The 17,377-nt window shown below is 44.5% G+C and overlaps 1 protein-coding gene across 41 annotated transcripts in view; it reads left to right on the top strand.

Moving 5' to 3' along the window:
- Eif4g3 (eukaryotic translation initiation factor 4 gamma 3) overlaps positions 1 to 17,377 on the top strand; it is a 233,953-nt gene that overhangs the window by 170,569 nt on the left and 46,007 nt on the right. For 40 of the 41 annotated variants that reach the window (XM_076565487.1, XM_076565500.1, XM_076565490.1 and 37 more), the window contains 4 exons: positions 2,392 to 2,480; positions 7,827 to 8,070; positions 11,315 to 11,448; positions 12,667 to 12,786. In XM_076565487.1, the coding sequence (XP_076421602.1) occupies positions 2,392 to 2,480; positions 7,827 to 8,070; positions 11,315 to 11,448; positions 12,667 to 12,786 (587 nt within the window). Of the gene's footprint in view, positions 1 to 2,391; positions 2,481 to 7,826; positions 8,071 to 11,314; positions 11,449 to 12,666; positions 12,787 to 17,377 lie in introns of those variants that run through there. The other variant, XR_013049417.1, reaches the window with a different exon arrangement.

Below are 17,377 nucleotides of genomic sequence, written 5' to 3' on the forward strand. Positions count from 1 at the left end.
CATCGCTTACACAGCGTTCATGAGGATGAGTAGAAACCCCTATCTTGGTCTTGGAAATGTCAGAAATCCCCCTTTCAGGCAGCTGGTGTGGCTCACTGTCATAGCACGCACGGGGCCCATGCACCCTGATAGCATGGAAGATAGTACCAGTGCGCCTGCACCACAGCCTGCTGGGGTTTGTCGCGTGTCTGCACTGCAGTGGATGTGTTGACTGTACTGCCTTCTTCGCCTGGTTCACAGAGCCCTGGAATCGGAGTCTGGAGCTCCGCCTCTCCTCCTAACTTCTTCCCTTTAGAGCGGATCGCTTCTCAACACCCCCCTCAACTCACCCAGATTTACACTTACACACACACACACACACACACACACACACACACACACACACACACACACACACACACACACACACACCGTGAGTCATGAAGAGCAGTCGTCTGTAAACCAGTCAGTGTTTTAGAAGGCAGGTGTCTCTCTTACAAGGGTGTGTGTTCCTTCTTTATCCACCTCCCACCTCCACTGCTGCACAGGTTACTCCTTCAGAGTCTTTAAATAACTTTTTAGCCCTGGAAGAAGGTGGCTAGCAGTTAGTCACAGTTTCTGCTGCGTAGTAGATTAAAGGGAAAAAGTCTTCAGTGTATTTCATAGCTCATTGGGAGAAATGTTTTCAGTGTTTCATGTTGGGTGTGCTTGATTTACTTTTGACAAGTTTTCATGTCTTTTGTAGTTTATAGATAACTATTTCTTTATTTAGCTACCACCACCACCCCGCCCCCAAATTCATTCCCTCAACTGTCCTTGCCCTTTCCATGAATGGAATTTAGGACTGAGTTCAAGCCAATATAAAATAAATGAGACTTGATATGTTGAGATTTTTCAAACTCCATGTCTCTTTGTAAAGTGAAGGAACATGAAAACTGTTCTTGAGGATTGTTTAAAGAAGGCTGTGTCTGTGTCCGACCAAAAGACCCATAAGAAACAGGGAACTCCAGAATACACACTCCTATAGCTTCTGTACTCTGAGGAAATGTTTTACCTCATATAAGCTAGGGGGGAAAATTGTAACTGCCCTAATATTTTCTAGCTGAGTGTGGTCCCTGAAGAAAAAAAGATAAATTGCCTTGAGGTTTGTCATCATAGGCCTCCAGGATTTGTAGCATTTCTGGAATGGTGGAGTAATTTTGTGTATTTTGACGGCCCCTTTCTTTTCCTTGTTCCCCTAAATAGTTTGTGTGTTGACACAGTCTGGTCATGGAGACATGGAGTGCTTCTCTTCTGCGCTTGCATACTCTGGTTGTGTTTCTGTTAAGTGACCTTCCTGATTCAAAGTTCTATCCATCTTTAGTCCTCTGGAATGGCCCATGGACTTCCGTCTGGACTGCCATCTGCAGCATCCTTCTAACAGTTTCTGCCTACCCCATGATGGCTAAATTGTAGATACATTTCATAGCTGTGTATTGACTAATTCTGAGAGCTCCATAAGTCTAATGGATATTTTTTTAATCGTTTATGGCTGTTGTTCCTGGCTTTAGTCCTCCACACCACCACCACTGAAAACAAGAGAAAAACTTTTGTGAACTCAATCTTCCGTTTAGAATTTTGATCCAATAGAAATACCTGGTAAAAGTTATCTATTTGGTCGGTTTTCCCCGGCACCAGGAAAGCTTTGGCCACTGATATTGATCTGAGATGAAAGTGGGTGTTGGTCACAGCTGCCTCCCATAGGAAACCCTTACACAAACAAATTCCTGACCTCATTTTTATGCAGGAGATCCAGAAGTGTCCCTTGCTTAAGATCACACAGTGGCCTGGTAGGACCAGACTCAGGTGTAGACTTAGCTCTTATGCCGGTCTGTGTCACCGTGATTTGATGTGCTAGGAACCGCAGCCTTTCAGACCTCAGATTTCCAGTTCAGAAAAGTGTGTGCAGACATGGCTAGAGGAGGATCTCCAGCCTAAAAATCCAGCTGCTTCAAAGTCTGGAGGCAGAGGCAGGTAGCTCTCTCTGATTTTAGACATACCTAGTCTACATAGGGTTCCAGGCCAGCCAGCGCTTCATGGTGAGATCTTGTCTCAAAAATAACTCCCCAAAACAAAACTTTAGGTTCTGGATTTTGATTAGGAATGCTCTGTCACTTCTGAATCACAGGCCAGATGCCTCATGCCATGTCGGAGTACCCAGGCCACCAGAGGAAAGCTGCGTTGTGTCTAACACACTTACCTTACATTGCAGTAGCTAGGCTGCTGCCGAACAAGTGTTCACATGGCTGTCATCTTGCTCCTGGCCATAGGTGAATTTCTCTGTGCTGCTGGGTTTGAATGCAAAGATGTTTTCGATCTATCAATCACCAGCAGACTGCAGAGGTAAGTAACAGAACTGATCTTGTATTTCAGTGCAAACAGCCACCATTGCACCAAAGACATGGAAGAAAGCGAAAGATCGGACCCGAACCCCAGACGAGGTTTTAGAGGCAGAGACGGAGGTGAGTGACAGCCCCTCCTGAGCTTGTCCCAAGACCAGTGGTGTCATTTCATAAAGACGTGCTTTCTTTTTTTTATTTGTTTCTTTTGGGTTTCTTGGGTTTTGTTGTTATTGTTTTGTTTTTGTTTTTGTTTTTTGAAGCAGGGTTTCTCTGTATAACAGTCCTCACTGTCCTGGAACTCACTCTGTAGCCCAGGCTGGCCTCAAACTCACAGAGACCCACCTGCCTCTGCTTCTCGAGTGCTGGGATTAAAGTCATGTGCCACCCCTGCCTGGCAACATGTGGCTTTCTTGAATAACATTTTCCAATCAGATTTTCATCTATCAAGCTCAAAAACTAATGTCTGGGGATTTTTGTTTGTTTAAAAACTTTCAATAACATTTGATTTCCTTGAGTAATGGTTGCTCTTCTTTGAGAATACCTCTTCTAAATAGTCAGGTTTAGTCAACTCTCCCTAGTTGTGTGTGTGTGTGTGTGTGTGTGTGTGTGTGTGTGTGTGTGTGTGTAGTTTTAATTTTGGTTTTATTTGTTTGTGTGTGTCGATTTCTTTGGATCTGTGTATCCAGGTGCATGAGTGGACACTGGGTGTGTATAAACCGAAAGTCAATGTTGGGTGTCTTACTGTCTCTTCAACCATAACTTTTTAGTTTATTGGCACTAAACCTGGAGATGAGTTAGGTGGGGTGGTCAGTGAGCCCCAGAGGTGTGCCTGGCTCCTTTTTGAGTTCTGGGGACCCAAAGTCAAGTAATTCCTTATGCCCAGCACTTAGTCATGGCTCTCTTGACAGTCCCTTAAACTCTTACTTTAAAATGTTACTGAAGATACAATGGGATTACGTTTTAGGGGCTGCTGTATTTTTTTTCTTGGTAAAGGAAGGGGGCTTATTTATAACTTGGGCTTGAACTGGGGGGAGAAATTCTCAGCCTTGCTCTATCACGGCAACTTGTATTTATTTGTGTGTGGGGGCCTGCCTTTATGCCATGGGACATGTGTCAAAAACAGCCTTGTGGAGTCAGTTCTTCCTTGCACCTGTGTGTGGATTCTGGGGATCAGCCCACGTCATCAGCCTTTCAAGGCAAGTGTTACCTGTTGAGGCACCTCACTGCCTAAGGCAGCTTGTAACTAAGTTTCTTGTGAGACCCTGGTTTCTAATAAAAACTTCCATCTTGTTCACACATCTAGTGGTATCCTTTGTTGCTTCTGCTGTCCTGTTATTGTCCTTACATGATGCTCTGTTGATGTCACAGTGAGTTTCCTAGCAACCACTAAAAAGGTATATGAGTGTGACATCATTGTGCTTCTGAGGAACAAGATTTAGCACTAAGTTAAGAGAGGTCCAAGTAGTTGGTGCCTGCCTTGAAGCTTGTTGAGAAAATGATGTTCCTGCAGAGGATAAGATACTTCCTAGAGGCTGGGGAGTCTCACACAGTCCGGGTGAGGCTTGAGCGTCACACAGATTCCTCTGGGGACGCGGCTGGGTTTAGTTTGTTTACTTTTTGTCCTTTGTGCTCTGGACCCATTTGTAGGCGTTATTGAATCCTGAACGGATGGACCTTCACACACCACTCTTTTCTTTAGTGTGGATGTCTCCAGGCCTGGCACAGTACACACTGTCAGTGAATGAAATGTGGTAGTGTTTCAGTAACTTACTGATAGAATTGAAATTTGAATTTGTATTTAAAAGACACATATTTTTTTGGTATTTCAACCCTAGCCTAGCAAGAATAAAAATTATCCTTAACTTGTTCAATTTATGAAAACAGTTGGTGAGCCAAAACTAGGCCATGGGCCAGGATGTGTTTTATGTGTGGTGAGGGTCTGAGGACTGCTCTGTTCCTTGTGAACCAGCCACTTCCTTCTAACTCAGTGTAGAATGTAAGTCTCTTGGCCAGAGGGATGGCTAGGTGGCTGAGAGAATGGTGCTCTTCCCGAACACCCAAGTTTGGTGCCTGGCGCCCACAGTGGATGACTCACCACCACCTATAACTCCAGTTCTAAGGGGTCTGATGACTTCTTCTGGACTCTCTGGGCACTGCGCTCACAAGAATACACTTGCACACACATAAATGAAATATTTTTGTCATTTTTAAAATGTTTTCTCCTTTTTATATAGTCTTCATTCAGGAATCATAGTCCTGTGCCTTTCCTGAAATAATGATCGTTAGAGCAGTGTATTAAATACAAGATGCTTTTTCTTTAGTTTTCGCTGATGAGTCTCACCCTTTCTTACAGTATTTTCTCAGCCTTTAAAAATAATATAAATAAGGCTCAGGTTGTGTGGGACTGGTATCCATACAAATATTTTGTTCAGTCATTTACAGCCTTAAAAATGTACATGAAAATACTAATTTTAGTCAGGCTTGGTGGCACACACAGGTGGATCTCTGAGTTCAATGCCAGCTTGCTCTATAGAGTGAGTTCCAGGTCTACACAGAAAAATCCTGTCTCTAAAAAAGGAAACAAAAACAGAACAAATGAAAGAAAATACTCATTTTAAAACTGCTCCTTGAGGAGCAGCAGGCCGGCTCAGCGTGTGAAAGCAGTTGTTATGACGGGCTGACAGCCTGCGTGAACCCCGAGACCGCATGGGGAGAGAGAACCCAGTCCCACAATTGTCTTTTGACCTTCCAACACAAATGGTGGCACTTGCGTTCTCAGAAGCACACGTGCCCGTACACAAACACACACACACAAATATGTAGTAATAATAGTAACAATGAAGTTTGCTAGTTGAGCCATCTTAAAATGGGTTTTAAATGTTAGGGCCTTTCAGGCTGGGAATATAGCTTAGTAGTGGACTTCCTTAGTATGCAGGAAGTTTGAGGTTCAGTCCTCCACACTGTATTAAAGTGAGTGCTGATGCATACCTGTAATCTCAGCACTTGGGAAGCAGGTCAGGGGTTCAAGGTCAGCGCCTCTCCATAGAGTGTTAAAGGCCAGCCTCAGGCATATGGGAGAGCCTGTCCTTAAAAAAATGTCAGATCCTTTCATCAGTTACTGGATACACAGTTAACAGTCTGACTTTCCTGTGATAGGCAGACAGTGCCAATAACAGCTTTGTGAATGTTAGTAACAATGATATGCTTTCATCTGGTTTATCCCCCCCCCCTTTTTTTTTTTTTTTTTTTTTTTAAAGAAAAGTCCTCATTCTAGTCCTGGCTGGCCTGAAATTCTCCATTTAGACCAGGCTGGCCTTGGATGCCCAGTAATCCACCCCCTCTATGCTTCCTGAATGCTGGGCTTAAAGCCGTGTAGTGTGCCTCCACTCCTGCTCCATCAGATTTTTTGAGTAAACCATTAAGACAGTGTTCATTAGCCGGGCGGTGGTGGCGCACACCTTTAATCCCAGCATTCCGAAGGCAGAGCCAGATGGATCTTTGTGAGTTTGAGGCCAGCCTAGTCTACAGAGCGAGATCCAGAAAAGGCGCAAAGCTACACAAGAGAAACCCTGTCTCGAAAAACAAACAAAAAGACAATGTTCATTGGCTAGAAGAGATGTTCATTGGCTTCACACAGCTAGAAGACAAACATCTACATTCAGTTTTCCAGTTGAAAAGGTTGAGCCCTGTGGCATTGTGTGTTTCCTCAGTGGTCCTGTGTCCTTACATTGTGGCTTACTGCTCATACCATAGGTGTCTTGTGCTTCTTTCTGTGGTTACAGACTGGATTTCCAAGTGTCAGGTCTGCGTTTGTGCATGATTGCCTGCTACTGGTTTTAGGAAATGGCTGTCACCTCTCCATTTTGCAAGATCTTAAGTAAGAATTTTAAGAATTGTGATATGGTATAGTGATAGATACCGTGGTCCCGCCTGCTGGAAGTTTAGCAGTGAAATCTCCGGGGTGACCTGCGCTGAAATGGAAAGTTGTGTTTCAAGGTCATTGTCAGTTTACCCAAGCATACTAGATTGCCAGGTGCATGAAACGGAGGCCCTTCGCTTAGTGATGCAGCCTCACCCTGTCTTTTATTTTCAAAAGTTGAAAGTGGCCTGCTTTAAAAAAAAATCATTTCCAGTCTATTTTCTTGGTATTTGATGTCTGCATTTGAATGTGTGGGTTGCTTGCTTTGCTTTGGACAGTGTCTCATGTATCACAGGCTAGCCCTCAAGTCTCTACATGATACAAGACTAAAATCTGTCTCTCCTTGTTACCTGATGTGTTTTAGGAAAACATTGCTAGTTTGAGTTTAACAAAATTGACTTAACAGGAATCAGGTAAGGTAAAGCATCCTGTGTGTAGGACGTTGCTCTGTTGCAGCAGCCCCTGCCCGTCTGCTCAGTCCCGTCAGAATCCCTTCCTTGTGAGTGCTGGTTGGGAAGGCTTGTGTTCAGAGTGCCCCCTTTACCAGACGTTCACTTCGCAGAGAACTCTGGCTCAAGAGTTGGGCTGCTCTTGAAGACCTTCAACATGTTGCCCAACACCAAGACCTTTGGTAAAAATAAACTGAAGGGTAATAGTTTCTCTTGGCCTATAAAATAGACTCCCCAGAGAGACACTGCTGTGAGTTTTTTTTTTTTTTCTAGAAATGATTTTTTGTGTGTGTTCTTCATGCATTGTCTCGGATTCTTACAAGTTAAGTAGTTTTTTAACCTGTGGCCTCCTTGTAAAGCAGAATACGATTATCTTTATAAGACTTTAATTCTTTTCTTTATTGTTTTTTTTTGAGACAGAGTTTCTCTGTGTAGCTTGGTCATGTCCCAGAACTTGCTCTGTAGACCAGGCTGTCCTCAAATTCACAGAGATCCTCCTGGTTCACGACTTCAATTCTTTAATTCCTTAAACCTCTGTTTCAAAGCTAGAGGTGTGCAGGAGCCTCTGCCCTCCATTGTCTCTCGATTTGTGATGAGCTGTGGTGGCAAGAGGAACATACCTGCTTAGATTTCTGAGTAGGGCGCCTTCACGGCCATCAGCTTTTAAGAACTAGCAGTTCTTAGCTGGGTGTGGTGGCTCACACCGTTAGTCCTAGCCCTTGGGAGGCAAAGGCAGGCAGATGCTTGAGTTCCAGCCTAGTCTACATAGTGAGTCCCAAGAACAGCTAGTACCACACACAGAGAAACCCTGTCTCAAAAAAGGAAAGGAAAAAAAAAAATTAGCAGTTCTTTTACACTAACCTTGGCTACATTTAGCCTTGATTAGTCCCAGGTTGAAGCATTTCAGCAGCTGTCTGAATTGTCTGTGTCATGTGGTAGGTGGTGAGGTGGTTCTCGTGCTGTGTGCGGAGCACAGACACTCAGGTTGAGTGGCATGTCTCCTGTGGAGTTTGGGGTTTGTATCCTTTGTTTTGATGGTAGGTGTCGGCCTTTCTTATAGATATTGTAATGTGACTTCTGTGTTAACTTGCACTCTAGCCTAAAGCTGAAGAAGAGCTTCCAGCTGACAGAGCACTTGAACCTGAGCAAGAGAAGAGCCAAGGGTCTCCCTTTGAGAGAGACCCCTCTGCCCTGAAAAGAGTGAAGGCTGGGGAAGAAAATGGCGAAGAAGCTGAGCCTCTGCGCAATGGCGCGGAGAGTATTTCTGAGGGCGAAGGAGGCGATGCCCACTCAGGCTCTACTGATAGTTCTGGGGACGGGACCACGTTCCCATTTAAAGCAGGTACGTGGGCCTCTGACTCCCTGGGTCTGTCCCTTTCCTCCTGTGCAGTCTTAAGGAAATGTCTCCACAGAGATTCACTGATGACAGAAGCTCATCATAGAGGAAGATTTACAGGACAGATACCTTAGCCCAAGATGGCGGTCAGTGACTACTAGTAGATCTGGAGTCCTATCCAAACCTTTACTGCCCCAGAATAGGAGACAGTGGGGATCTGCAAAGCAGGTTGTCACAGTTCAGTAAGATGAAGCTTTTGTCTTTGATCTGAAGGGGTGTTATAGTTGTAGCCAGTGCCCTGAAGGTAGGTGTCCCCACACTTGAGATTCGGATGTTTTGTTCTGTTTTCCCCTGACCGAACTCACTCTTAGTGACTGAAGTATTCAGGTGGAATGCACACCTTACAGCAAGGAGGTGCTGAAGCGTTGGGCTGGTGAGCCCTGGAGGGTCTCACTCACATCTGGACACCATGGATGCATTCAAGCCCTGACCTGGCCTCACGGAGGGCTGGCTCTGTCCTCAGCACCCCAGTAACCAACCCCACCCCTGTCGTTCTGTAAGCCGTGATTGCTGTGGGGTCTTATGGAGGGAGGGCCTTGCTGTCGACCTGTGGAGAGGTGGCTTCCTGGATGGGAAGTTTGGGATTGATGAAAACTTTCTTTCTTTGCCAGTGCAAAGTAAAGTTGCAGAGTTAGAATGTAAAAATTTGAGACTTGGAGATAGCCCAGGCCAGGATGTTTCAAACTGCTGCATTTAACTCCTTTACAAGCTGTGAAATTAATTACAGAGCAATAAGCAGTAATATTATAAAGCAAAATAAATGAAAAATGTCACTGTGGTTTTCTGTCATAAGACCAAGTGCAGCCATGAACAACTCAGTCCCATTGGGTTTATCTTTCTAAGTCCTTGTTCCTTCATTGATTTGATCCAGGATCTCACTGTAGCGCAGTTGTCCTTGAACTTGTGTCCGTCCTCCCACCTCGGCTCCCCAGCGATGGACTGTGGGCACCGTCTGCCCTCCTGGCCTGGCACTCTGGACCATTCATAAACGTAGACGATGCACCTTGCTCCTGTCTACCCCAGCTTCTTCCTCTTACTTCCTCTAGGCCCTCTGACATTTGTGTGCTCAGGAATATTTGGAACCCGCTAGCCTCTACTTCCCACCTTGAAGAACTAATTTTTTAATTTTTAGTGAAATTTTAATGCTAGGGAACTGTTCTGCCACTGAGCTGCGTTACAGCCCTGTTTTACTTTTCACTTTTGAGACAGTCTCCCATGATGTTGCCCAGGCTACTGCAGCGCTCACTCTATCCCAGGCTACAGCAGCGCTCACTCTATCCCAGGCTACAGCAGCGCTCACTCTATCCCAGGCTACAGCAGCGCTCACTCTATCCCAGGCTACTCCAGCGCTCACTCTATCCCAGGCTACTGCAGCGCTCACTATCCCAGGCTACAGCAGTGCTCACTATCCCAGGCTACAGCAGCGCTCACTCTATCCCAGGCTGACCTTGATTTGCAGTCCTCATGCCTCAGCCTCCAGGAGACCTGCGATTACCACTGCACTCCTGTGGGTGGGCTTTTTGAAATCGTAGTATTAACATTCTTACTGCACATAGAATTTTGCAACTATTAAACTAAAATAAATTTGTCTAAAAACTTCTTTTTTAAACTTCAGGAGTAGTGTTTTAGCTCGGTTTTGGCAATCTAGTCTTGTACCAGATTACTAAACACTGATGGTGACCACCAGCCTTCTCTTCTTAAGAGAGTGATGATGTGCAGACAGTGTGGTCTTTGCCCAGTTACAGGGTCCAGCTATCCGATTGCCTTTGACCTTGTAATCCAGCAGTAAAGGTTGGGGATGAGTGGTTTAAACCCTAGATCCTGATAACTTACCACTTTCAATTAAATATAGTTATGTAAAACAGACCTAGTTTGAAAATATCTTCATAGCATCTAGAGATATTTGTGGATTTATAGTCTCTTAGGGTAGGAATGACAAGAACAAAGGGTCTAGCCTGCTACACTGACCTGATCTGGGGCTTGATTTTTTTGTTTGTTTGTTTGTTTGTTTGTTTGTTTGTTTTTGTTATTTTGTTTTTAAGACAGGATTACTCTGTGTAGCCCTGGCTGTCCTGGAACTCATTCTGTAGACCAATTTGTAGATACGCCTGCCTCTGCCTGGGATTAAAGACATGCGCCTCCACCACTACTGCAGACTGGGGCTTGATTTCAGTGAGTTTTGTCAAAGAAAAAAAAAAAAAAAGGGAAGGAGAGAAAGAGAGTTAGTGTCCAATAAAAGTTAACATAGAATTTCTCTAATGTTATAATAAAGGTAAGGCCAAGGATCTGGAAGATCTGGAAATGGCTCCACCCTTAAAAGCACATCCTGATCATGCAGTAGACCAGAGTTCAGTTCCTGGCCTCAACTTTCAAACAGCTCACAACTGCCTGCAACTCCAACTCCACGGGATCCCATTCTCTCTTCTGGCCTCTGCAGGCATTGTTCTCATGTGTACAAACCCACACAGAAACATACATATATACATAATTAAATTTTTTAACTGATTTTTTTTTTTTAACAAGAGTTAGGTTAAACAGTTGATATAATGCAAATAGAGAGGCAAATGCCTATGGCAAAATACTAATTCAAATTTCATATTAAAGATCAGAACTAAGATAGTCCTGGTGGTTCACACTGTAACCCCAGCACTCTGAAGGCTGAGCTTCAGAGGGCCCCGGGAGTCAGGGTGTTTTAGAGGAAGGGTGTGGGCACCCTCAGCTTTCTTCAAATTAAACTGAAGACGAAGATGAAAATCATCTATCTAGTTGGCTGGATTTTCATGGTCTGAAGTAAATTGTTTTTGCTTTGTGTCTTTTTTTTCCCCTCTGAAGTAACATTTACATGTGAGCAACCACACTCCAGCCTTATTTTCCAGAAAGCTAAAGTCTTGTCCAATTCCTTGTTTCCGCAGTCTTCCTGGCTTGAGCTTTATTTAGTAAGCACTATTGTGTGTCCTCATGAGCCTGGCCAGAGGTTCTTAGGAGGACACGTAGAAAGTGCTTGCTCCCCTTGCCTCAGATTGTCTTTATACTTAGTGGTTTCCCAGTTCTGAAAGAGCCAAGGCTGCTTTAGAGTGTTCATTCTTTAAACTGTCGTCCTGTGTTGACTTTTTGAGTTGGCTCCTTTGTTTCCTTGAGGAGCTGTTGAAACAGGTTTGGATAAATGGTTTCTGCTTATGCTGCTCTTTAGAGTCCTGGAAGCCTGCGGATACAGAAGGCAAGAAGCAATATGACAGGGAGTTCCTGCTGGACTTCCAGTACATGCCTCCCTGTATCCAAAAACCAGAGGGCCTGCCTCCCATCAGCGACGTGGTTCTCGACAAGGTAAGCTGCGTGCTCAGGGGAAGCCAGGTGGTCTGAGTGTTAGTGCACACAGGCGCAGTATGAGCAGTTCTTAGGGACTGTTAGGTCACAAGCATCCACATATGACATGGAATGCTTGAGAACTAGGTGTCCCAAGTTATTATCATTTTTAGTGTATTGAAAGTCATGTTTAGGCCCTTATTTCAGTTCTGACTTTTTTTTTGTTGTTTCTTTTAAAATTTATTTTATGTGTATGAGTATTTCGCTTGCATGTATGTTTCCAATGCCCAAGGAGGTCAGAAGAGAGTGTCAGATCCCCTGGATCTGGAGTTGAGGATAGTCGTGAGCCACAACGTGAGGGTGCTGGGAACTGAACCCTGGTCCCCTGCCAGAGTACGTGCTCTCAACTGCTGAGCCTACTCCCTAGCCCTGAGTGTTGATTTTTAAAATGTATTAATGTGTCTGTTTATTGTGGCTTGCTTCTAGTGATAAACTTCCTGTGAGTTGGAGGAGGCAAGGCTGCATTCGTGAGCTCAGATTCTAAACTTTGATTATAGAGTAGCAACAAGGAGGGGTCGGAAACCCAAGAAGGAGATATTTACAAGATGAAACTTCAGTGGCAGGAGTCTTAATTCAGATATTGTATATATCAAAATTTTCCCAATAGTTAATTCAAGTGATTAAAGTTCCTAGTCATTTGCATAGAGATAGACATCCCTCCTCTTTTGACTTTTTTGGTATTATTTATTACTTTATGTGTGTGGGTATTTCCCAGCATGCATGTGTGTGTATCACATATGTGTCTAGTGTCCATAAAGGCAAGAAGAGGATGTCAGATCCCCTAGGCCTGGAGTTATAGATGTTGTGAACTGCCATGTATGTAGGTACTGGAAACTAAACTTCAGTCTTCTGTAAGAGCAGCAAGTGTTCTAACCACTGAACCATCTCTCCAGCCTTCCTCTTTACATTTGGTTTATATGGTGCACAATGAAAATTATTAACGTCGGAGCTTGTTTATTAAGTACAGAGAGTAAGGGCGTGGGGTTGGGCAATGGGGAAAGCACTCGCCCCACACGTCTAATCCTAGTCCTCCCGGGACAGTCACTGCCATCTGTGCTCCAGGAGCTAGTTTCTCTGGTGGAGAATCAGGGTTTTCCTCGTCAGCTCACAGCATCGCTGGCACTGAATGCGCCGGGACATGTGTGCTTTAAGCTTTTCTGTGCTTCTTCATGCATGCAGATCAACCAGCCCCGATTGCCGATGCGAACCCTGGACCCTCGCGTTTTGCCTCGCGGACCCGACTTCACCCCAGCCTTTGCAGATTTTGGAAGGCAGACGCCTGGTGGAAGAGGCGTGCCTGTAAGTGCTTGTTCCCTACAACAACCCAGTCAGTTAGGAAGCTGTGGTAGACATCCTGTCTGAGGACAGGGAGTGGCTTTTGTATGCTGAGTCCCGTGATGAAGAAGTAGAAGAGGCAAAGACGACCCTCCGTAATGTCTATGTGAATATTAAAGCAAATGCCCAATGCACGTCTGCGTCATTTTTCCTGCACTAACTTGGTCTGGCCCTTGTTTCTGTGTCCTGTTGATGTGACCTGCACATGCTTTAGCGATAGCACCAGCCTTGGTAGGATGCTGAGCCTCATGGTGTTCTAGAGATTCCCTTGGCAGCCAGCTAATCCTCTCTGACTTTGTTCGTACAGATTTACAAAGTGCGGGCATGGATTGCAGTTCTCGATCTGAGCACAGCCCCAGGCTGCACTCCACTGGAGAGGCCTCTCTAGCCCCAAAGAGCTGACCTGTAGGGTGTGCTGGATCTTTTTATAATCACTTTTTTAAGATTTATGTGTTTACTATGTATACAGTGTTCTGCCAGCATGTCTGCCTGCACACCAGAAGAGGGCACCAGATCTCATTATAGATGTCTGTGAGCTACCATGTGGTTGCTGGGAATTGAACTCAGGACCTCTGGAAGAGTAGCCAGTACCCTTAACTGCTGAGCCATCTCTCCAGTCCATTATATATATATATATATTAGACATGTCTATGGTATTGTAGTGTGTTGTTGGTTTTTTGTTTTTGTTTGTTTGTTTTTTTTTGGCTCTTACTTACTATAGGCCGTGAAGTCGAAATTTAGGCAGATGTCATCCATGGAAGTGTAGTATAGTGTAGTATTGGTAACCTACAGGTTGCCATATATACAGTGCTAGGCTTTTCAGAGGAGGAAGTGGCATCACCAGTGGGTCTGCACTGGGCACCACACTGTGCCAGATTCTGCAGGCTCTGCTTGCTCACTGCTTTGTAGAGGGTGGGGCTCATTGGTTATTCTCTGGATGAAAACACCTGTGTTCCTCCCATTTTGCTCAGTGTTGTTCACAAGTCACTCATGAATGGTACAAATCAAGGTATCTCCTTGCAGAATACCTTCTCAGTTTTTATTGCCAGCTTGTCATTCATTGTTTCCAATAGTTGAACCAGAGGAAGCCATGTGAGTTGGGAACAATCTCTATCTTGTAGAATACTACAAATAGAAAATGAATTGAGAGGTGACAAAGTACTTGCCACTAGCCTGAGGACCTGAGTTCAGTCCCCAGAACGGAACTCCTGTGAAAAGCTGGGTGTAGACATGATGGTGCTCACCTGTCACTCCAGCACCTCATTTTCAGTCTGTAATAACCATGGCACAGGATTCCATGTGTGGGTGTGGGCATTCAAATGTATGTGGGTAGGTGGGTGGGGTTTTTGGTTGGGGTGTTTTGGTTTGGTTTGGTTTGGTTTGGTTTGGTTTTTTGAGACAGGATTTCTCTGTGTAGTTTTGATGCCTGTCCTGGGTCTCGCTCTGTAGACCAAGCTGGCCTCTATCTCACAGAGATCCACCTGGCTCTGCCTCCCGAGTGCTGGGATTAAAAGCGTGCGCCACTGTCACCCCACAGGTGGGTGGGGTTTAAGTCATTCACTCTTTGGTACTGTTTTTAAAGAATATTCTGTGTTCTTAAAGTAAGTGCTTTGAATTGGGTAATTTATCGTGGCAGTGCAAACTACAGCTCTCATCTCGAAGTAAACAGTTGTTTATTCTAGAGCCCAAGGAAACAGATTGAAATACCATATTCTAACTTGGTGGCAGTTCTGTGACTTTTTGTACTGACAACAAAAGAATGTCACTCTTCAAATACACTGCTGGTGATTTTAGGTTAAGGGGTTATGACCAAGCAGGAAAATCTTGGCCTCACAGCTGTCTAATGACATTCTTGTCCCCTGAGTTATTAGAAGCTAGTGGTTTGTTAGCACATGCCTAAAGAATTCCCTGATGGGGCTGGAGAGGTGGCTCAGAGCTTAAGAGCACTGGCTGTTCTTTCAGAGGTCCTGAGTTCAATTCCCAGCACCCACATCACGGCTCATAACCATCTGTAATGAGATCTGGTGCTCTCTTCTACTCTGCAGGCGTACATAGAGGCAGAACAATGTATGCATAATAAATAAATAAATAAATAAATAAATAAATAAATAAATAAATAAATAAATAAATTTTTTAAAAAAATAAAAAAAGAATTCCCTGATGGTCACAAGGATGGTAGGTCAAACACAGGTGGACAACGAATGGCTTACTAATGGAGCTAAAGATAGCCCAGGACAGTTTGGCTTGGGACCTGTGACATTCAGCTTTCTACATTCACAGAAGTTCAGTAGTCAGTTTGCCTCATAGACCCTTTTAACACAGGTGACTTTTTCCTCTGGAACTGAAGCCGGTGAAGAGATGTTGCCGTTATAGCCTCCAGGTGTACTCACTGGTGTTTGCAGTATTCTTTGTAAATGACTACCTTTATGTGTGTATGGTGCATATGTGCAGGGGGGTGTGTCCTTGGGCAGACCAGAGACCCTTATCTGGTGTCTTCCTCTATCACAATTGACCTTATTGTTTGAGATGGGGTCTTTTGTGGAACCCAGGGCTTGCTGTTTCAGCTACACCGGATCCAGGATCACCTGTCTCGGCCCTGACCCACCATCACTGAGATTACAGATGTGCACTGTTGCCTGTGTGCATGCCTGTCTTTTATTTACATGGATGCTGAGGATTCTGAACTCCAGTCCTCATCTTGTGCTGCCCGCACTTTAATACCTGATCCATCTTCTCAGTCCCTCATTCCACGACTTCTACATGATTTTTATGTAATTTCATTTTACTCAAGTGGATTTGCTCTAATGTGTTTTTATATCCAAGTTTGGGTTAAATTAAGCATCTCAAAATATCATTGTTCTTGAGTTATATTCAGCTCTGAAAAAGGTACTTACCCACATAGTCTGCCTCAGGAACGTCACCTGGATCATAAAATCCAGACAGTGTTTGGCTAAGTGAATGTCTTAACAGAGCTGTTTGGCCTAGAGCCTATGAAGAAGATTCATTTCTAAGTAAGTGTCCTTCGAGCCTGGTTCAGCAACTGTCCCTGATGGAATTCTCCCAAGTCTTTAGTGTCTCTCCGTTAAACCACATTGTCTTTTGTTTGTTAGAGCTTTTTTGTTTGGTTGAGTTTTTTTGTGCATTGGTGTCTTGCCATGGGTGTGCGGTCCCCTCAAACTGGAGTTACAGTTAGTTGTGAGCTGGCATGTGGGTGCTAGTAGTTGAACCCAGGTCCTCTGAAGAGCAGTTGGTGCTCTTAACCACTGAGCCATCTCTCCATCTGTGTCCTTACTGGACATGTCTGACAATATTAATAGGGATTTGAACTTTTGTCCTGAGCCCACTCAGCACTACCATTTCTAATGCCTGATTGACGGTTGGTGTAAGAGATGGCTCAGAGCATTTAGTTGGAAATGCTTCTAAGCTTATCAGCCTACCCTAGGACCATAGGTAACCTGGACACTCCTTTTCTATGAAACATGGCAATTTAGTCCATAGTTTTCTTTCCCAGAGTTCTCTATGTATCTAAAAGGGCAACATTGAGTTACTAAGTGAGATACAGTTGTGGTTTGTCTTAGGCAAGCTTCTTTTCTTCCCTCTTAAGATCTATTGGCCACATTTACAGCATCTGAATGGTTTATCAGAAGAAAATGTAGGTTGTCAGTGTGTGGCACTGGCAGAGCTTAGTGCCCATTTCATGCTTACTCGTGAAAAGTCATGCTGGCTGTGGTGTGCTCCCCTGTGAGCCCGGTCATACAGGAGCAGACCTGGAGCCAGTTCAGACACTCTGAACAGCAGGCGACCCTGCCTGTGTCCCAAGAAAGGGCACACACATTGAATTCCAGCTGAGGCAGATGGATCTCTGTGAGTACAAGGCCAGTCTTGGCTACATAGATTGTTTCAAAGGGGGGAAAAGGTAAAAAAAACAAGAAAGGAAACTGATTTCAAACATTTAAGGTAGCTGCTGCTAGTTTTACATACAAAATACAGCTTTTAAAACTTTTTTTTAGAATTTAAAAAACACGTGTCTTTTTGTGTGGGTTTCTGCAGTACCTGCAGAGGCCAGAAGGCAGCCATGGAACTGGAGTTCCAGGCATTTGTAAGCTTTGTCATGGGTTCTGGGAACTGAACTCCAGTCCTCTGCAAAAGCAGTAGGTGCTTTTAACAACTCGCCACCCCTTTTAAAATGGTTTGTGTGTTCATTGTTTGTGTCTGTGCACCTGAGTAGAGCGCCAAGGCAGCACGAATAGGGCGTCAGGTCTCTCCTGATTGGAATTTGAAACAGTAGTGAGCTGCGCATCTCAGAGGCTGGGTCTGCCAACAAACACCTTTTTTTTTTTTTTGAGACAAGGTCTCACCATGTAGCCCTGGCTGTCCTGGAACTCATTCTGCAGACCAGGCTGACCTTGAACTTGCAGAGATCCTCCTTCTCTCCCTCAAGTGCTGGGACTATAGGTTTGCACCACCACTGCCTGGCATCCAGTAAACATTCCTAACTGCTGAGCCATCTCACCAGCCCTGCACAGCTTGACCTCTTGCACTAACAATACTTAAT

This window comes from Peromyscus maniculatus, chromosome 2 (assembly GCF_049852395.1).
Source record: "Peromyscus maniculatus bairdii isolate BWxNUB_F1_BW_parent chromosome 2, HU_Pman_BW_mat_3.1, whole genome shotgun sequence".
NCBI lineage: Eukaryota > Metazoa > Chordata > Mammalia > Rodentia > Cricetidae > Peromyscus > Peromyscus maniculatus.